The following is a 22,247-nucleotide window of genomic DNA, read 5'->3' as shown; positions in this document are numbered from 1 at the left end:
GCCGCTGGTCAGTTTCAGCAGCGGCTGAATCTGGATGCCAGTTCCGACTTAAGTACAAATTCGACTTAAGTACAAACCTACAGTCCCTATCTTGTACGTAACCCGGGGTCTGCCTGTACATGCCTGACTGCCATTGACCATAATAGAAGTTGTACCTATTTTGAGAAAAAGACCCTGTTTGTTATTTAATTACTGGACCATCCTTTCCTTTCTGCAGAACACAATGCCTGCAAGGTAATATTAAGTACATAGGTTTGGACTCTTCAGAATATAAGATCAAGGTAACCGAAAGAGCAATGCTTCACTGTAATTTGTTTTTAAATAGTTTGTTTTTCTGTGACTCTTAAGCTGTAGGTTACACTGAGCCTCTCTTATGTATCAAAGCAGATGGTCTGGGTTAGTGTAGGATTCCAGCTTGCTACACGTGAAATGTATTAATGAAAATGCACATGCAGCATTGCAAAGCTGGTTATTGTCCATCTGTCTACAACTACAGTCTTGGATGCACATAATCCTTCCATTAACAATCCAAATAACAGCCTTTCTGTAATGTTAATATAAGCTTAAATATATTAATTAGATCAGTCGTTCCTGGGTATTGTGCATTGGAATGTTCATATTTTAGTCTAATAATATCAGTATTTAAATTTGTATCCTAATGAAACAAAGAGTTTCTGGCTGAGAGTTAATTTAGGGGCATCCTCCTTTTTAGATCCACATTGTTCACCGTTTTATATGACATGCTGCTCTATCCCCTTTGTACAAATTCTGCTTCTTTTTGATGTACTTATCCTTGCTAATGAACATACCTCTCTCTTGTTTGAAAAGTTATGGGCAAAACTTGGAAATGGATATGATTCTAGCTAATTTGTATTTCTTCAGTAACATTGTAAGGAACTGCTGTGTGGGGATTAAAAAAAAAAGCACAGACTTTAGATTCCAAGTCTTGTCAGAAGACTTGCTATCAAGACTTTCTAGGTTTGTATTAGTCTCTGGTAGATGAAGAAGCCCAAATCCCTAATTTCTTATCTAACTATTCAACAAACTTATTTTTCACTAAATTGAGTCATTCATAAAGAGCCTAAATCTATTGGCACTATTGTAACAATACTTTCTGTGCCGCTAATCCCAGCCTCCACCCTTCTCTCCCTGCCATTCCTATCACAAAAACAAACAGACTTTGCCATGCAAAATATGATTTGGTTTTTTTTCAAAGTTTATGTAGGTAATACAATAGCAATATACCTCTTAACAATAAGTGTGGTGGTATCTCAGCTCTCACAATAACAGGGTTTGGAAAACAGTGTGGGCAACACCTCCCAAACAAAGCGTTCAGGAAAATGACTAAAACAGCAGAGTTCTATACCCCATAGAAATAAACTGAACTTCTTTCTGTATTTTTTTATTTAAATGAGATGACATACCTGGTGCTGCCCTGGCCCAACTCAGGAGTGGGGTGGGGGTTGCACTGGTCTGGCCTGGGCTTGGAGGGGGCAGAACGCACTGGTCTACTGGCAGCACTCCCCGGTCTACCCCAGCTTGAAGTGGGGGAAGGAAGGGGCTGCGCGTGCTGGCTGGCTGCATTCTCACTGGACAGCCCAGCAGTGCTGGCAGGTGGCGTACTTTGACTTCTGAGGAGGAGGCCAGGGCTGCCTGGTGCCGCTCTTGAGGGGGTCCGTGGCTGTGGGGCTAGTGCAGCTTCCCCGCAGTCCAGCACGAGTCAAAAGCCAGGGGGGTAAGAGCTTGGGGTAGAGGGGCCACTTACCTGCCGGATAGCAGGCAAGAGGGCAAGCCTCATCCCCAGTTGGTCACTCCCTTGGTATAGCTGCTCCCCAGTGGTGACTATGAGTCTAGTGTCCCACCACTCAGCCCCCTCCTTTTCCATTTTATAAAAAATGATCAAATTCCAGGCACATCGTGTTTCCCTGGCACAACCAACCCCTGACCTTGCTTTAAGTTAGGCTAAGAGGAAGCTGCATTCCAAATCTGGTGCAGTGCTTCCTGCTTAGGAGGAGTTCTTGAACACATGGTCTCGCAAACAGGCAGACACGCATCTCTAATGTAGAGAGAGATAACTGAGTGCATGAACTCTGCTCCATCAGACTCTGAAAGAGGAGCCGTTTCTCATGATGAGGCAAAGCTGGAGAAGAGGGCATGTGTGCGCACAACAATAACGTCAGCAATTCTGTTTCCAGTAATCTCATTTGGATTTGTGAGTATCTGTTAGGATGCTCCTTTCCCATCTCAGCAGTCACCTTCCATCTGCTCTTTAAACCCCAACTGGGTCAGCCATGTGGAGGGGAAGCCCTGGGGATTGTGCTGCTTAGTTCAGACTTTGCTAGGGCTGCTGTTGGGTCATGTCAACTGGGCTAGGAGGATGTCTATTTGTGCTTCCGTTGGCCGCTGTGAAACTGCCTACTCCTTCCCCCAATCCAAGTTCATCCTTAAACTGCAGAAGGGTGGAGAGACTGAGCTATTTTAGCCTGTCTCTCAAGAAGAGCTGCCCGTTGCTCTTTTCCTTGTACTCAGTTTTCTTGTTGGGGGAAGAAATGAAAGGAAGAAAGGTGGGTGGATGGATGATTGAAGTGAGAGATGTGGCAGTTGTGAATGCAGCGAGGGAAAAATGAGGGAAAGGGAAATATGTGAAGAGTATTGGAAATATATGGCAAATTAAGCTTGAATATAATGGAGGATGGACACTGAATAAATAAGAGTCTGTATCATTCTGCAATTGAAGCTAGGGTTGATGTGGCTCTTGGTGACCCAATGGTGCCCTGGGACTAAATGCCATCTGTTCGAGTTATCACTTACCATGGGTACCAGAACAGAGTACTTCATCATCTTACCAGATTTCAGAAATGTGCACGTCTGCCCATCTATGCGTCACTTTGTTCAAGACTTCCTCCTAAACGGTTAACGTTAGGGCCACCAAATTTGATATGTGGCTTCCTATTATAACGTAAAGCAAGGCTGACTATGGTAAGAGATTGGGATGTGTGCAGAATTCAATTTTCATAAAATGGAAAGGGAGGGATCTGGCGGGAGGGGCTGTTATACTGCAGAATGATCACAGAGGGGCAGCAATGGGCCAGAGATGGGGACCGGGACAGCTATAGCCCCATTGGGCCAGCAGGGGCCAGGAGTGGCGAGAGGGACAGCTATCTACTATATAGTTCAGAGAGCTTGTGAGTCAGTCCCCGAACACCTGCACATGCACTTTCCCCTGACTGTGCCTGCTGCTACTGCAGAGGCCATGGAGAGACGCTTCTCACCTGGCCCTTGGGTGCTGCGATGACAGAGGGCTGGGATTGTCCTCTCTCCCTAGGGCAGCCTGCGTCCTGAACCCCTTCTCCCAGCCCCACCCCAGCGCAACGATTTACATAAAGAAATAAAGAACTTATTTGAGTTAAGGACCTGAGCAATGTCAGGTAAAGCTAGCCAGAGTATAGAAGAAAGGCTATCAAAGATCTGAAAAGCTGGTAAACCAGTAGCTAAAGGATTAAATGAGTTGCAGTTAATATGCTCTTGCCTGGAAAAAGGATAAATGAGTAACTGTACACTGGTTCTTCATAAGAACTGCTGAGGTTTGAAATGTAGGGTAAATAAGGTAAATCAGCTGGCTCCAGGCACATTCGGAACAGGTATAGCTGTTTCCGGGGGTAGCTGAGTTAGTCTGTACAGGATAAACTTGAAAAACAACAAATGGTCTTGTAACACTTTATATACTAACAAAACATTCTATGGTTTCATGAGCTTTCTTAGGCATAGCCCACTTCCTCCGATGACCTGTGTGCTGCAGTGCAACCTAGAAAAGTCTGTTGTGCAGAATGCAGACTGGCACTTGGGTTAAAAGCTGCCTCCTTTAATAGTCCATGGCAGGATCTTAGGTGCAAGTTCGTCAGAGAGCGGAAAGTGCGTGTGAAAGGACAGCCCTCCCTGATTCTGCACAGGAATAGTATGTCACTAATGAGTGGAGCACTGACCATCTGGATCACAGGACAAGATTTGTGCAGCAGAATTACAGGGAGTAAGATCAACAGTCTGAGCTCTGTGAGCCAAGTGAAGTAATTGTGTTCAGTATGAATCACATTTGAGTTTTACAGCAGTTTATCATCTAAAATGGGTGGGGAACCTTTTTTGGGTCGGGAGTCGCTAACTCTCAGAAAAATCAGGCAGGGGCTGCACACAAGTGAGGAGCAACCCCCCCACCCAAAACCTTCACAGATGTAGCCCATGATAGAAGGAAAAAGACACTCCCCACATTCCCTTCCCACACCAGAGCCGAGGGGGGTCCAGCCTAGTAGATTGTGTGTGCTCTAGCCCTGCGGTGGAGCAGCAGGGGGGGCTGGAGCACCAGCCTGGGCTCGCAATGCTGTGGGGGGGAGGGCCCTGAGCCTTGGAGGCCGGATCCAGACCCCAGGCCTAAGGTTCCCCACCTGTGATCTAAAAGCTGAACCCTGGAGGTTTTGGCTAAACAGTGCCCCTATTCTGTCTTCTTCACAAATGCCTTCATCTAATAATAGTTTAGCCCTTTTACGTAAATATTTCTAGTTTCTGACACCAAATGCAGTTCTTCAGATTGTCTATGTGTTTATGGTGCACACTGCTCTTCTGCTTTACCAGAATCGGCAGCAGATAGTGCTTTTCATTTCTCTCTAACCTGTGTTTAAAATCAAAATTATTTTTATTTGCAATTATTAAAATATATCTACTTTGCCTCTCCTTTCATGTCTTTTTTTAGGATTGGGCGTGTGAAAAGCCATACTCTCCCATTTCACATTAAATGTACTAAGACTTCTTTTTATTTGCTTTTTTTCTGTTAGGTTGCAAACTATCGAGAGAATATGAGCTACCTGGATGACATACCCTTTAAAATGTGCAAGAGTTTTGAAGAGGACCCTGCTGAAAGCACCAGCTTAATCAGTTTATCTGACTTTGATATTCCTGACTGCACTGAGATCCTAATGTGCACAATGGTGGGTTAGTCTCTGTTCTCACAGCTTTGTTAATTTTGATCCCAATATTAATATCTATGATATTAGGAGTAGCTAGTTATTTTTTCCATTTAAAAAACCCCTTGAAATATTTATTTTCTGGACCAAACTGATGCTCATTTTTGCAGTCTCATGCAAGGCCAAAGATTGGTAGGGCAAAGCCTAGATCCTGTTTGATCTATGCCCATGACCCGAAAGGGAATTTAGGCCTGCCAAAACTACCTGCATTGGCTAGGACATATGCTGCTGTGTGGTGTATTCTGAAAGATGTAGGCCTTGTTAACACTGCAGTTGAACACTGTTTAAATACACATAAAACAGGACTATGTAGCACTTTAAAGACTAACAAGATGGTTTATTAGGTGATGAGCTTTCGTGGGCCAGACCCACTTCCTCAGATCAAATAGTGGAAGAAAATTGGCACAACCATATATACCAAAGGAGACAATCAAAAAAATGAACACATGGGTCTGTCCCCCAGAGCCTCTCAAAGTTTAGTATCCTGTAATACCTGGAAACCATCTACTTCAAGACAGACCCAAGAAAACCAACAATAGAACACCACTTGTCATCACCTACAGCCCCCAACTTAAACCTGTCCAACACATTATCAATAAACTACAACCTATACTGGAACAGGATACTAAACTCCAAGAGGCTCTGGGAGACAGACCCATAGTCTCCTATAGACAACCACCTAACCTCAAGATGATTCTTACCAGTAACCACAGGACATACCACACTAATGCCAACCCTGGAACCTTCCCTTGCAACAAACCCAGTTGCCAGCTTTGTCCACATATTCACTCTGCTGATACCATTATTGGACCTAACCGATTGAGTTATAAGATCAAGAATACATATTCCTGCTCATCCAGAAATATAATTTATGCTGTCATGTGCCGAAAGTGTCCGTCTGCTTTGTACATTGGACAAATGTCTCAGACACTTTGCCAAAGGATCAATGCCCACAAAACAGATATTAGACAGGATCACAAAGAAAAAACAGTTTCTTGCCATTTCAACCAGAAAGGGCATTGTCTCAACGACTTGATTACCTGCATCCTGCTTCAAAGACCTTTTAACACCAGACTTGAAAGAGAATCCTCTGAACTGTCATTCATGCTTAAATTTGACACTTTACGCCTAGTTCTAAACAAAGACATTAATTATCTTACTCATTACAAAGATAGCTTCCCCAATTATCACCTCTAATATCATCCCCCTTCTGTTCTGAAATTTGATTTGTCCTTTTCATATGTGTTCATTTTTTTGATTGTATCCTTTGGTATATATGGTTGTGCCAATTTTCTTCCACTATTTGATCTGAGGAAGTGGATCTGGCCCACGAAAGCTCATCACCTAATAAACCATCTTGTTAGTCTTTAAAGTGCTACATAGTCCTGTTTTTTGTTTCAGCTACACCAGACTAACACGGCTACATTTCTATCACTGTTTTAAATACACATGGTGCTAGAACAGCTTCGTCAGTTATAGAAAACTGCTGTGGATTTCTCCCATTGGCAAGCTGTACTTTTTTATCCCTGTCATCTCAGTTGTCGATGTTATTCCAGAACCTGCTGGCATAGATTTCCTAGGTTACACGGAGTTGTTGCTAGCACAGTGTCAGCCGTAGAATGGGACAGGATTTTCGCAGGAGTCCTCTTTGTAAAAGAAACAGCTTTGGTTTCAGAGCCGTTCCACAAGTTCTCACCAGTAGGTGGGGGCATTGCACTTTATTCTTGGCAAGTCTGTTGGAAGGACTTTCCATAAAAGAGAGCGATGCTGCTTACTCCTACTAGTAGGAACTTCACAGTTTTAAAAATCACATCCCACTTCTTTACTCGGTCATTTTTGCCCTGCTGTGCTCCACTCCCTATTTTAAAAGTCTCAGATAGAGCAAGAGTAGGTGTTTGAAAGAGACTGCAGCATCTGTTCCTTATGCGGCACGTGTAAAATAGGCTAATTGCAAGCTGATGCGGTCTCCTGGCTCCCATGGTTGTGTTTGCACAGGTATTCCAGTTGCCCCCTCTTACAATTCTGGCCTACATAACTTGCTTTGAAATAAACAATATTATTAATCACCAGAATTTGTTTGGATCTAGAATCGTCCCTCAGAAAACGGGTGTATTTTAGCTGTGGGGTATTTGGTTCAAGTCCATTGGCAGTCATCACAGTAGCAAGCACTCTGCCTTACTATCTGTAAGTTGTAAAAATCAGAACTTGTGGTCTGAGCTTGTGGGATATTTGTCTGACATTTAGATGTCAAAGTAAGAGCCAGCTAGGATGCTCCGCTGCAGGAGGTGGTGCGGCAGGCTCCCAGCTGGAGCCCTCCCCCCCTGCATTCCCTCCCATACCCCAACCCCCTGCTCTAATTCCTGCAACCCCACACCCAAGTCCTTTGCCCTGAGCCCCCCAAGCCTCCACCCCTGCTCTGATTCCTGCACTTTCAAACACACCAACACTCAGTCCTCAGTCCCCTGCCCTGATTCCTGTACCTCCCTACACCCCAACCCTCAGCCCTGAGTCCTGAACCCCTCCACACACACCCCAACCCTGCCCTGAGCGGCAATACAACAGTACCTGTAAGAAATGTAAGTTACTTTCACCCCTTCTGACATTCCATAAGAATTCTAGTTTGGCAAGCTCCAGAACATGATATAAGACTTATTTACTCAATCAGACTTTAGACTTGCATCACAAATATATTTATATTTTAAAACAAAGTACATGAAAAATAGTCTTTCTCCTACTTCCATGCCAACGCTCTCAGTCCACAGTTCAGTGTTCCCCTTCACCAGTACCATCGGTGATAAATACTTAAAGCGGGGCATAGAGCTTGTTTGTAAGCTCAGTTCTTGAAGTTAGTTTTTAAGCATTGCTCAAAAATTAAAAAGATACAAAGTTCTGGTGTGAATTTGAGTCCGATACAATCATTTTGGGGAGGTGGATACAGTTCTATGAGGAAGATTACAAATACTGGGGCAAACTGTGGAATAACTCCCTTGCCTGGAATAACTCCCTTGCCTGAGATGGAGTTATGCTGATTTACACCAGAAGAGGATGTCGCCCATAGTGTCCAGTCCTGCACTCCTTACTCATGCAGTTAGTTCTATGTAAGCATTACTTGGGTGAGTAGGAGTGCACGTTTGAACCTATAAAAGTATTTTAATTGCCATCACATGAGGTTTTTAAAATAAATACTAAATTATGACACTTACTGCTATTTTACAGTATGATTTCTCATTAGAAAGAAGGGTGCTTTATTGGATTGAGGCCGCTTCTGGGCAAGAAACTCTCTGGTATGAAGTTACTGCTGATGTTGTCCCAACAGCTCCACCTTGCTGGCTGCTTTTGGTTGATCCTAAAGAAAACTATGTCACCAGTACACTGACCGAGGAGACAACTGGTAGAAAAGCTAAGGATGGTGTTACACATACCACCTCTGTTCGGAGATGTGTGAGCCTAAGTGCCGCTGATGTGAGATCTGGCCCTCCCCAGCCCAGAGCTGCGCCGGCTGAGACAGAAAGTGAGGACTGGTACTCTGAGGAGAATGAGTATTCTGAAGGTGATGAGTACTCCTCAACTGCCTGTGAAGAAAGTGACGACAACGAAGAAGAAAACATTTTGGACAACAAATGTGTCAAAAATGCCATGCCTCAGCATTCCGGAATGTATCAGTTTAGGCCAAGGTCTTCACCAGTATTGTTAGATCCACCTTCTGAAAAGTGCTGCCACGAGCCAGTTACCTCAGGTCTGATCAAGCAAAGAAGATCCATGATTTTATTTAATAGTATGAAGAATGAGTTGGAAGAAGCCAAAAAGAAGTTAGCTGCTTTAGTGCATCCTTTAAATAGAGCATCTGTTGAAAAGAAACAGGCTCCAAGACCATTTTCGCTCTACCAGCGCTCTCGAAGTAGCAGAAATCTTAGATACGGACCTGCCTCTGATGTATCCTTGATGGGAACTTTAACCCCAACACCTCCGCCTACCCCTTGCTGTAGTCCTAGGACACTTTCTGCTGCTAGGTCAATACCTCCAATAAGAAACCATAAACCCACAGTTGCGGTAAGACCAGACTTTTTGATAATGTGTACCTTTGTCACGCATCTCCTTGTAAAGTGGGGTAAAAGGTGTAAGAGAAAGGAGACAAGGCATGCTATACAGGAGTATTTCTCAAACATTTGGAAACTGTTTAGGAAAATAGAACCAATTGGCCTTTGTTATATGGTGAAGATGAAAATAATGAAAAAATTAATCGAGGAAAATCTGAGTAGTGTTTGGAGGTCAGGTTTTTTTTAGAGCTGATCTGAAATTTTTTGCTGAACATTTTTTTGAATGAAAAAAATTACATTTTTGAGAGACAGCTTCCATTTTCAGCAAAGAACTACAAACATTTTTTATTATTGCTGGTTACTTTTTCTAAGACTTGGTCACCTGCCTGTCATCCTCATTGATACTATGATTGTTTCCTGCTTGGCCAGCCAAGGACAAATTAAAGAGCTTGTTCTTGGAGTTATGAACAGGAGTCCCAAAAATTTAGAAGCTGGATGTGATCAGTTTTCCACATTAGCATCCATCTGTATCTGAACCCATGCCTAGACTTAATTAAGTCGAGTCTCATTTGAAGAGCGACCTTGTGGACAAATTGTTTTAGTAATGGATTCGTAGTAATGGATTGTTTAAAGGGATTCTTTTGTTTGTTTTTATTTTTAGCATTCATAGCTTAAAGTTTTCCAAAATTTCCGGTCTCCAGACATTATCATCTCAGTCTGTTCAGAGTTTCACTGAAAACATTTAAGGTCTGAGCTCAGCAAGGTCATTTGAAGTAAAATTTAGAATACATTTGAGTAGGGTATGTAACAGAAAAAGTCACATGCTAACACGTAATCCTGTATTTCTACACTCACACACACAGCCAGAAGGGAATTGTTCTGTTTACTGGATTTTTTTCCCGGGGATGCCCAGTCTAATGACATTATATTAAATGACAAATGTTGAAATGGTGCTTTTGAATATCCACAATTACCTTGTTGTTCCAGAAGAGGAGAAAAAAGGATTTTTTTTGTAGCTCCACATAGTAATAAATGCTAGTGTCTTATAAATGTATGTGTCCTAATTAGCGAACATAAAGTTCTCTGTTTATTTTTCAGTCCCTCAGCCCCTATTCCTGCTTGCCACCCCCTGCTGGGACTCTGCGACCTCCAAGTTCCCACAGAGCTCATCCAGATTCAACAGCTGACCTCCTCTCGGCATTAAGCCAAGAGGAACGTGACCTTATAGAGCCAGTTATAGCCTTGGGTTATCCGATACGCAGAGCAATTCTCGCCCTCCAGAAGACTGGAAGACAAAGTTTAGGTCAGGTTAGTGGAGCCAGCATTGATGTACTTTGAATAGTATGGAAAATACTCAATAAAGGACCATCGTATAAGAAGTGCACTATCATCTGGTAACTAGCCAACTCTTAAAAGAGAGCTCCAGTTCTGCTCTCATTATACGTCATAATGGGAACCGAACTCATTCAGATTTTTGCCTTAGAGTCTAAATTCCCCCTAAGCTGTGTGAGGGCTTAGGGCTGCAGCAGGGAAAGAGAGCTCTCCCCAAGCTCTGAAGCTGCTATGGGGAGCTTCAGAGCTTGAAGCCGCTGGCCCCAGCACTAAGCAGCCACAGCCGAGGAAAGGGGTCCCTCCTTGCCATCCCCAACAGGGAGCCCACCTCCTGCACCTCAACAGTTAGCCCTGAGCTCCTTCCAAAACCTGGACCCCCCCGGACTGTAAATCCTTAAGCCCCATCCCAGAGCCAGCACTGCCAGCCAGAGCACTTGTGACCCAACCCTCTGCCCCAGCCCAGAGCCCTCTCCCACATGCAGAACTCCTTGGCCCCACTTTTGCCACATGAATTTTGTTATGTGAACCAATGTGAAGGTGAGGTGTTGCACGTCACCTCCACAGTGGTGCACATAAGAAAATTCATTCCACTCATTGGTGGAAAAAATTAGAGAGAGCACTGCTTAGAGCTTACATTTTTAAGTAATAACATTGGCTTGCACTACATTCAGCCACCTTCCCGCAGGCAATAATAGCTGCTGTTTTACAGTGTTCTATGTACTGTGTAGACTCAGAAGCCTACACCTGTGACCTAAAGCACAGTGTTATTTTGAAGTGCAGATTTCTTGTTTTCATGGTATGGAAACATTTTGCTAACAGATTTTTTTTCCCCTCAGACATTAGATCAGTATGATTTATCTCCATGGCTCTTCTAATCCAAATAGGACTGTGTAATTGCCTCTGAGACTTCTTTCTTCTTCATCAGAATTAAATAATTTGTCTGCAAAATGGTGATTTATTACTGAATATCTACAGATAATGCTTTTGCATTGCACTGGGTCACAGTATATTCTAATTTGTCAATGCATACATATTACTTATTGGATGCATTTCTACATTAACTAGTATTTGAGCACATGCCCATCTTTAATGTATTCATCCTCACAGAACTCCTGTGAAGTAGGAAAGTGTTGTTATCCCATTTTACAGATGGTGAAATGAGATCTAGAGAGAGACTATGTGACTTGCTGAGCGTCACCCAGGAATTGTACGAAAGAATAGGGAATTAGATCTAAGTCTTCTAAGAGACTGGCTAGTACCCTCTCCACTAGACCATCTTTCACAGACCAGTTTTGCTGTTTAATGCAAGTATTTTTGTAATCCTGATTGGTGAACTTTATTTATTCTACTCACAAAGGCTTAAAACAAGCCTGACACGGAGAAGTGGGCAAAGTGCAGCCTACATGCCCTGTGTAGTCAATGAAGTCATGCAGTGTGCTGTAAGGATGTTAAGAAGCAGGTAATTGACTCATTGTGTCATCAATACAATTTGTATCGACTACACGATTAGTCAATAAGGGAAGGCGCTCTGTACTGACTCGCGCCGGTCCAGGAGCTACTCTTGCTGTGGCTTTGTTATTTAAATGTAGTAGGAGCTAGGCGCACAGGCAGCTTGACTCCTGCTACTTTAAGCTGCACAGCCACAGCATGGGTAGGTCCCCAACTGGCATGAACCAGGACAGTTAATTGGAGTGGATTTAGTTTGTCATTGCATTGCTTTTCTTTTATATGAAAAAGAATAATATTCTGCATAGCATGACAAGTAACGTAATGAATGGGATAATGGGGGACAGGTGAATTACTAAGCTACAAGTGTACTGAAGAACTTCAAGACTAATTTGTACCTTAGCATGTCACAGATTATAGTGCCAGAATAAAAACCCCTTTATGAAGTTTTCTCTGATAGGAAATGCTGGCACTGAGGCTACCTCATTATACGACACGGGGAAAAAACCAGAGAGAACAATTTATGATAGGTTCATGCATTAAAACTGTGTTTGTATTTAGTTTGGTTTGCAGAACGTGCCCATCTAGTATTTTGTGGGTGCATTAATGTTCTCAAAAAACAAGTGCAAAACTTGTTCCTAAATACATTCCTCCAGGGTAAGCTAGCTACATTTTTTCTCCACCTCCACAGGCAAAAGATGAGTCCATACTGTAACATAAAGGTTCAGTATTTAAAAACCTGATTCTGTTTAACTTTTCAATGGTCAAAGAAGTGTTGTCAATAGTAGTGGCTTTTTAGGAAAGAAGGTCATGAGATAAGTCACAGCAGAAAGTTATTCATAAAAATGACAAGTGAATAGAGGCTGTAGTATTTGATTTGATAATGCCAAGTGAATTTAGGTTTTGCTTTTTAATCATCATTACTGCACCACTGGAGAAATGAGATTTCAGCCAAATTTTATTCTTAGCCTTTGAAAGCCTTTTCTTTTGGACATTTAGCAAGTTTAGTGAATCCCTCTGTTGATACTTCCTGATACTGTTAGTCTGGCGGAGGAGCATTCGTTTTCTTTTACTAGCAAAGACTTTGGAGATTGTAAGTCAAATTCTCCTCTGGCATCAACAGACACAACTTCAGTGAAGTCTATGGAGTTGCCCCCATTTACAACAAGTGGTGAATTTGGTCCTGGCTTTTTTTTACCATTGTATATTTCATTTATTGTTTGTCATATAAGTTTTTGGGCGGTGAGCAGCTTTTGTGGTATTTATAAGATACCAGTGGGAATTGTGCTGCCAGCACTCCAAGAACAACGAAGAAAGCCAAACATAACTGTTTACTTTCAGTAATGACAGCACACAGGCCTCTTTTGCAGTGGGGGGCATGTTCTGCTCAGTATTCTGGGTCAAGCCCCTGGGGGACTGATGTTTTGAACATCAGCAGTGACACTGAGCATGGCAGGTTAGGGTACAGCACCATGTAACACTTTAATGATCCAGTTTTTTTTTAAAGAAATCCAAACTTTAAAATATTTTTCCCACATCAAGCAGAGTTTGGATTTTTGGATTCCCCCAGGGTGGGGAAGTTCCTCCATTTGTTCATATTTCCCACACCCAGGGAATGGGAAGATCTTATATGATTATCTTCTCCAGGGAAGTGGTGAAAATCCTGCTGCCTGAATCACTGACAATTAGTGTGGACAAAGCTTCAGGCAATGAACTAACTGAATGAGACAAGTTTGCGATGACTCTTTCCCATCCTTTTTATTTGCGATCCTCCCTCTATAGCTAAAAACTGGTGCAAAATTACAGCTGACTTTCATGAAGACTGAAAGGCACAAGGTCTAGTTCCCTGAAATGTGACTGTAACAAAAAGCTTTTGCCAGCTTGTGGGAAAATTGTACAATGTGCAAGTTGTATATATTCCATGCGTTTCTTGTTACAATTCTAGTCTGTTCTCCAATCCCAAATGCCATCTGAACACTCCAATGTTAGCTTCATTGAGCACCTGAGAATTGAGCTGGTGGAAAAAACCAACCTATTTTGCACTTTCCTTTAAAGTCAAGGTCCAGATCTATAGGTGATGTTACTCTGGAGTGACCTGATTTACACCAGCTGAAGATCTGGCCCACACAGAGGGAATGTTTGCATAAATAAGCTCGATACAACCGCAGGGCTGAAAACTTGGCCCTGCTGAAATCAGTGGGGCTAGAATTTTATGAAGCAGAGGGCCCAGCCTCTCAACCAGGAATGCTCCATTCAGGCTTGTATGGATTTTGCATTATAATGGAATGATTTGTGTCCCCTCCCATGTGCATCTGGGTGGTAATCCTCTTGGTTATACGGCCCTCATCCCCTTGTGGAGTTCAGGTGACCTCCAAGATGGGACCTTCCTATTGTTAGGCGTTGGAGTGGTGAGCAGGTAGCCTCCCTCAATCGCAGGTTTCATATATGGGCAACGGATTTTGACTGCTGCTTATTTTTTCTCCTGAAGGTTATATTATATTAACCCACTTCCTTTCTTGCTCTCTCTGTTGTAGTTTCTCAGTTACCTTAGTGCCTGTGACAGGTTACTGAAACAGGGCTATGAAGAGGGGCAGGTGGAAGAAGCCATGGAAATGTTCCAGTACTCGGAGAAAAAGGTCAGAAGTAGTTAGAGCACATTCAGAGCAAAGAGTAATGTTGCTTAGGCCTTGTAGTAGAGGTGGGAGTGAACCAAACCCCCAGCGCGATCTCTACAACCACTATACTTGTGGGCTGCACAGAGCTGTATTTGTGAATGGCTCTATTCCTGCCTTCCCTCCTTGCAGTACAAATGCTATTCCATAGCCCCTGCACTGAGGAATTCTATATTACAAGGGCACCTGCCTTCCCATGGCCCATCTACCTACTAGTTTCACAATGAGTTGCTAAGGCCCCCGTGCAGGCTCTCTACTGTTCACCTTCCTTTCCCTAGATAGTAGAGCCATGGTATTGTAGCCATGTGTGATGGCCTGTATGAAGTCACATTTGGCCAAGGGTGTTGGGAGGTGCCACTAAAATGTGAAAAGCTGGCAAGGAAGAGGATAAGCACTATTGAACTTTGGCATAACCCCAGCTTCACAACACCTTTCACTTCTGGTGACTTAGTTTCAAAGGAGAGGCTGTGGAAAATACTGAAGCCAATTAAAAGTCTGGCAGGAGTGAGGGGTATTAGAGGGCAGGGGAGCACTACAAATAAATCCCAGCTCATGCTCAGCACTTTTTTCCCATTTGATCTATTTTTCATAAAATTATTTCATAATACGGACTGCAATTCTATTTCATTATTAGATAAGCGTAGAGTATTCCCCTCCCCCCCTCCAGATTAGTAGTGTTTTACCATACTCTTGGATAGGGAAGACTTTAGAACCCTTTGGAATTGCTGAAGATGGTCACATTTTATTATTGACTGCTCCATTATAAGCAGGATAGAAATAAAGAAACAAAAATTGTTTCCTGCCATTCAAAGTTAGACTTCGTGTCTTTTCATTCAGGGCGTGTGTTCAAAGAAAGAGAAGTGAAACCAGATTCACCACCAATATCAGCGGATGCCACTCCATTAAGTTAGTGGACTGGTGCCCATTTTTATCTGGGGTGAATTTGGTCCAGTGCTTTCAAACTGCCCTGTTGCCGTCAGAGGAGCGGTTCTGCAAAGGCAGCCCCTGCACCAGCTGGAGCCTCAGTCACTTTCATGGGGCTTTACCTGAGCACAGGAATTGGTCTGGGTGGAACAGCATTTAGGTTCAGGGCTTTGCCATCCACATTCTGTACCATTGATCACATAGATCAATCGCACCTTTTCACACATGGCTGCCTCTGTTCAAACCTTTCAGTGAATTCTCCTTGAATTGATAATGATAAACTAACTTCCTTCCTGTTCCTTTCGCCCCTCCAGGCAGCTGAATTCCTGCATCTTTTAGTGCAGTTTAAAGACATGGGTTTTCAGCAAGCGGAAATCAAAGAGGTTCTTCTGATATATGAAAATCATAGAGACAAGGCACTAGAAGAGCTGATGACACGAACACAGTGACCAAATCTGTGGTAACAGTGACATCGTTTCATCTCTAGATTGACCACCAGAGCCCCATATGTGTCAGTTTCATTCTAGACACAGGCTGTTAACTTAGTGAAAAACATGGCCACCGACCATCAGAAATAAACCATGCAAGTCATATCTCAATCTCTCCTTACATTCTGTGAACGTCTATTACAAGTAGTAATTGATCATGGCAGTGGCTTTATAGTAGAATGTTTTATCTGCACCCCTGCTTTCTACCTCAACTATCTCAGTATGCTGAATAAATTGAAAGTGATTCCAAGCCCTCTGAGGCTTAAATTCTGCAAAAAAAAAAAAAAAATGGACTATGGCTTATAAAGCTTTGCAAAACATGTCCTCCTCAATCACTATGGGATCAGATACAGTATAGTCTCTGTTTTCTCTGTAGTACAATGCCAGCAACTAGAGCCAGATGTGAACTTCAAAAAAATACAAACCTACAGAAGTCTTTTTTTTTTTTCATAAAAAAAGGGACATTTTTTCGGAAAATAAGTCCGTTTTCTTGAGACAAGTCCACCTTGGCTTGGTCCTGTTTGAAGGACTTGTAACCAAATTCTATGTTTCAGCCAAATAACACTGACTTCCAGTTTAAAAGGGAAAAGGTGGACTGAATGTAATATTTAACTGAGTGTAACAGAAGAAAATAGGCTTCTGTTGTAATTTTGTTGGTAACAAATAGATCATGTTTATCCAGTGAGATGACAATGGCTTATGCAAGATGTATGCCCTGTGTGTACAGGAATTTTCATGAAATGTGGAAGAGAACCGAAGGAATGATTCTGGTCTGTGTTCATTTGAAGAAAGTCTGGGGAAGCAGCACAGTTCCAAAAGGTGGGAAACTGTGGCTCAAATAATCAAGTTTTAAGATCTGGAAAACTTTGATGTCTTTTTTTTTTCAGATGTAACTGATCTGTGTTTCTGCCCTCTGCACCTTTACAGGGATAGCATCACAGAGATGAACTTGAGCACTTGATTTTGCTTTGAATTAGTCATAGATGTGTAATTGCTTGTAAGCGATTTTTTCTTAAATATGTATATTGTGTCTTTTCCTATGAAAATGCCAACTGGCACAACTTAGCAGGGACAATCCTTAATTAGTTACAAAATATTTACCATTTTCCACTGTGTCCTTCCAAAAGCTTTCATAGTCCAATCTATTTCAGCTGAGTTAAACAGTCTGTCCTTATGTTTCTTCCCCGTGTTCCCATTTATAGCTTTAAATATCATTGTTTGGGAAATGCACTGCTGTTACTACATCCTCCTTTGGGCTCACCGCAGAGTTGGAACACTGGCTCGTAAAAGAACAGGGGATCTCATGGTTAGACTGGGACAAGATGACCTGAGTTCAGTTCCAAGCTCTACTACACGCTTTCTGTTGGACCTTGTTTAATCATTTAATCCCAATTGTAAAATAGGACAAAACTTTCTTCTGTTCTTTAACCCCTTTAAGAATACTGTAGGCTCTTTGGGGGCAAAGACTGTCTTATAGCATGCCCGGAACCATATATACTTCTTAGGAAGTCTTGTTTGTCTCTTCTATGGCTGTCACAGATCCTAATAAATGCTTCTTTCTGACTGTGCAGTAGAGGATTGTAAGCTTTTGTCCTCTGTTTCTCTGGTGTATTTCAAGTTTCTGGAACCTGAACAGGGTCCATCCACTGGCCCAATCTCTAAGTCCCTAGGCACTCTCTCAGGGCACAGACCTTCTATTTGACACCCCATCCAATGGTTGAAACCTGCTGTCCAACTATCTAGCCCCTTTAGGCACAGCACTGGCTCTCCAGACTTCCCCTATACTTAAACATACCCCTCTCCCAAAGTCTCAGAGGGGTAGTCGTGTTAGTCTGTATTTGCAAAAACAACTAGGAGTCATGTGGCACTGTAAAGACTAACGGATTTATTAGGGCATAAGTTTTTGTGGGTAAAACCCACTTCATCAGATGAATTGGAGTTCAGTCCACATCAACTGCTGTGAATGAGCCACTTTCACCCTGACTTGATTAGCTTCATTTACAAAATCACCTTCTTTCTTTTGTTGTCCTTATATATACCCCTGCCTCTGCAAACTCTACTCCAATTCATCTGATGAAGTGGGTTGTACCCATGAAAGTTGATGCCCTAATCAATCTGTTAGTCTCTGCAGTGCCACGGGACTCCTTGCTGTTTTTCCTTCTCCCAAAGTCCACCCAAAAGGTGTGAAGCTTCTGGGTTACAGTTTGACTCTCTCAGGGGCTCACTGTAGTTGTGATGCAGACAGCACACACACACATTGCCCAGTCAAACATTGCCATGCTCTTAACATGTAAAGCACATGAGAATACAGATCATACAAAACCTCCTAAAGACAGAATCTCTCATGGGCTTCACTTTCCCTTGGGGGCTTTGAGAATCATTTGTGTTCCAGCGGGCCCTTTGCCCCTGCAGGGAATCCCTCACCTTAATCTGGGGCAAAGTGAATTCCTTGCCCTTGTCTTCTCTGGGGATTCCCTTTAGACTCCTGCCAGGGTCACCTGCTTCTTTTGGTCTCCTTGGACATTTTCAGAAACAAGAGGAAGTGTCTTCTCCCAGCGAGAGCAAACAAACCCATTGTCCCAAGGTGTTCTGTTTTGAATAGGTGATTGCAGCTCACTCATTGTTGTCTCTGGCCAGTAGAAACATGACAGAGCCTTGCTAATTCGTGGGGGAGCCATATACAAATAGCCTATGACACAGTAATTTCATAAAATCATCCGTCATTCAGAAGTGGTACAGACAGAACCCCTAGTTCATCACAGACTGTCGAAAGAAATTGCTTTGATTCGTAGGCTTTTTATGCCTCCCCTTTGTCCAGTGGTGGGCAACCTGTGGCCTGTAAGGCGTGTTGTTTACCGCTGTCCACGTGCAGGGTTGTCTGATTCCACTGGTTTCCATCCACATTATATTTTTCCTGCCAGTATTATTAAAGTGACACGCACGTAAAGCAAGGGCATGTGAACTGAAGTGCAAGCTGACTGCACACAACCTTGACTAGGAGAGCCGTGCGCTCCCTCTTCAAAGCACTGCTACAGTTCAGTTGACGCACCCTGCAAACGCTAGGTACGCAAGCACAGTGAGCAAAACTACCCTTTCCCAGGAGACCATCTTGGTTACAACTATCTTGTGACCCACTGAGATGGCCTAGGTTGCCCATCGCTGCCTTCGTCTGTATGTAACTGAAGAGCGCAATAAGGCTGGAGAGATGCTCAAGCACTGAAACAAACGGGCAATCCTGAAACCTTTACTGATGTGAGTAGTCCCCCTGAGATCAAAGGGACTGCTCCAGTGAGTAACTAAATCTGCATAGTAACTCTTGGCCTCGCAATCACAACAAATGCTTTAAAAACATTAGTTTCCCCAGCCAGTTATTCCTCTGTGATAGGAATTCTGCATCCCTGTCACATGCATCCTCCCCCCATCTCCCTTCCTTACAGAAGTTTTTCACTTACACGCGCATTTATTTTTGAACACAGTCCTTATAAGGCAAGTCCATTCTACAAACAGAATTTTTCATCCCATTTATTGTTGCCAAGATGATGTCACTTTAAAAAAAAGTGTGGCAGAATGTTAATGTATGATTAAAGAAATAGTTTAAAATCTATCTTTGTCTTCAGAGAAGTAGACATAATTAAGAGTCAAGGGAATAAACTATTGTATATACCATTCCAGTGACTTCAAAACATTTTGATTGCAGTATCTTTAAGATAGGACATAAAATTTGCAGATGGTTTTGTGCCCATTTATTGTAAAAAGGATGGCTGTGCTTGATGGTTTGTGGTGGAAACAGTTTGTGTAGAGATTTTTTTTTTTTTTTTTTTTGGCCTTGTATAGCAGATTTTTCCCCATCCAATTCTTCTTTGAACAATTCTCTTTTCAGCCCTACACAGCTCACAGTTCTATGTACAGGTGGCTTTTAGAGGCAATGGGTAGCTGACTCAGTTTTACTTTGTTGTCACTTTAGCTTGTGGACAGGTTGGTTGAACCAGTGTAATCTTCTTGTGACATCCACGTTGTACTACACAGTGAATCCCAACACAGCTCTGCCTTCTAAAATGTTACAATTGTAGGACACTTTGTATTTTATTCTCGTGCATTTCAGTCAGGGCCGGCTGGAGCCTTTCCTGCGCCCCGGGCAGTGGGTGTGTGACGCATGCGTGGCCCCACCCCGCCCCTGGGCGCATGGCGCATGTGCGGCCCCGCCCCCCAGCACGCTGCACACCTTACACGGCACCTGATTGCAGCTCTAAGGGGCGCCGTGCGGCCCTGGGCGCATGGCGCCTGATGGCAGGTCTCAGGGGCGCTGCACGGCCAGGTGCGCGGTGCCCCTTACAGCTGCCATCAGGTGCCCCCCATAGGTTGGTGTCCCGGGCAGCTGCCCGGCTAGCCCCCACCTTAATCCAGCCCTGATTTCAGTAAATCTACAAGCTGTGGACAAAAGCAAATGAAGGGAACAGAAGGTGTTCAAAGGGGATAGAAGTTGTCTTGCTTGCCTTCTTTGAGGCTATACTTATAAGGAATGGAAAAAAGTCTGTGGAGTTAAGCTAGCATGGATGAGTTATATAAGCCTGTAACAGTTATTTTAACTGCTCTGAAAAGGGGGATGGGATTATACTAATTACTCACCTTTAGGTGATTTTAAAAAAACATAATGCCCAGTATGTGCTGCTGTTAGTGTAGGAGACAACAGTGTTAAGTGTTAAGTGACTTCAGCTAAGACAGGACTTAGCTTTGGCTTTGCTTAGTTTATACTAGCTGGGTTACAAGTAATAGTGGCAGGTTTCCAGTTGTAGCAGTTTAGTTCTCTCCTGGAATTTTAAATGCAAACAAATGTACAGCTCATTTGCTCCCTATGTTTCTGTCAAATAATGTGTGCAATTATAAAAAGGTTAATTAAGTAGAAGAATGACTGGAGGAGCGTTCTCCTTTCTGTCTTTGTCATACAAGGTCTCTTATAACAAAAGGCTTTCTGTGGATCTTTAGCATCCTTGACCTAAGTAATGTCTCATTTCAGAATAAAAAGCAAAAATGTAAACATCAAAGCTGTTTATGATTTTAATTGAAAGCAACTGAACCAGTGAGGGGAAAGATGATGGGAGTCCAAAGATAAAATCATGTAACAAATGAAGTGGTCACTAAATTGAATGTCTTCTGTGAACTCACAAGTGGATATGAATATCTTAGGTGCAGATACTTTATTCCCCCCCGGAGAAGGACTGGCTCACTTCCAGAGCAAGCAACTCTTCACAACACCAGAGAAAGACACGCAGGGACTGACAAATAAGGTGCCTTGACCTGAGCCTAAAGGCCTTGTGATTGCATAATTTCTGCTATTTAAAATGAAGTGGGCAATTCAGGGTTAGCAGGCAGCGAGGTGTGTTACAAATTGTTGGAAATAGCCATATCATCAATGTTTCTGTTGAGTCCATGGCTTTTAGTGTTTAGCAGAGTTACAAATTAAAGTCTCCAGACTTGCCTTTTGAAGGTTAGCTATAGAGCCCCTGAAATCCAGTCACTAATAGTGATCAGCGTAGTCCTTAATCATGTTGTGAGGCCAATCATCAGGGAGGCCAGTGGACAACTCTCTGACACCACCAACTCAAAGACCCCATACTGCAATTTACCAATCAAAATCAAAGCCTTCCCCGAACACTTCCACGACACACTCTGCACCCTCTTTCCCCATGAACTCATCCCAGGGACCTTCTACATGTTTTTCAAGACATGCAAACAAAGGAATCCAGGCAAACCAGTCATATCTAGCCACTGCATTCTGAGGAACAGAACTCATAGAACCCATCATCAAACCATTCACCATGCCAAGGGTCATCTTCTTCCAACATACTATTGACTTCCTCCTGAAATGTTGCAGTGTTAACAAAACTCCCCCATCCTTGCTACCATGGGTGTCACCTCCCTATTCACCAACATCCCTCACCACAGCTCACTGACTGCCTCAGATACATACAAGATAATATGCAGTGCTCAGAAATCCACCCAAATCACATTGCCGATCGCATACACTTCATCAGTTCACAACACATACTTTGTCCAAACCATGGGGACAGCCATGAAAACAAGGATGCATTGGCTCCCCAATATGCCAGCCTCTTCACTGGCCACCTTGAGGAAAACTTTCTGGAAAATGAACTAAGAAACCAGTGATCTATTGAATTATGTTGTGATATTGTCATATCAGACAACTTACTCCCTTAGGCCTGGTCTACAGTAAAGGGGGATGTCAACTTAAGATATGCAACTACAGCTATGTTAATTATGCAGCTGGAGTCCAAGTATCTTAAATCATGTTTTGGCGCCGTACACACATATGCTTCT

The 22,247-nt window shown here is 42.9% G+C and overlaps 1 protein-coding gene across 1 annotated transcript; it reads left to right on the top strand.

Moving 5' to 3' along the window:
• Positions 1-981: 981 nt before the first annotated feature.
• Positions 982-20,933, top strand: UBAP1L (ubiquitin associated protein 1 like). Its single transcript, XM_006129191.4, has 5 exons — positions 982-4,976; positions 8,229-9,062; positions 10,148-10,357; positions 14,362-14,463; positions 15,738-20,933. Exons 1-5 carry the CDS (start codon positions 4,845-4,847, stop codon positions 15,870-15,872), a joined length of 1,413 nt encoding a protein of 470 aa, XP_006129253.2. The 5' UTR covers positions 982-4,844; the 3' UTR covers positions 15,873-20,933.
• Positions 20,934-22,247: the final 1,314 nt, after the last annotated feature.

This window comes from Pelodiscus sinensis, chromosome 14, assembly GCF_049634645.1.
Source record: "Pelodiscus sinensis isolate JC-2024 chromosome 14, ASM4963464v1, whole genome shotgun sequence".
Taxonomy (NCBI): Eukaryota; Metazoa; Chordata; order Testudines; family Trionychidae; genus Pelodiscus; species Pelodiscus sinensis.
This window is presented reverse-complemented; position numbering and strand designations above follow the sequence as displayed.

Bases quoted from the DNA above. Each gene is read 5' to 3' on its own strand.
- UBAP1L (XM_006129191.4), top strand. From the start codon at position 4,845: ATGAGCTACCTGGATGACATACCCTTTAAAATGTGCAAGAGTTTTGAA. The intron at 4,977-8,228 runs GTGGGTTAGTCT...GCTATTTTACAG, and splicing joins AGATCCTAATGTGCACAATG to TATGATTTCTCATTAGAAAG. The intron at 10,358-14,361 runs GTTAGTGGAGCC...TCTCTGTTGTAG, and splicing joins GAAGACAAAGTTTAGGTCAG to TTTCTCAGTTACCTTAGTGC.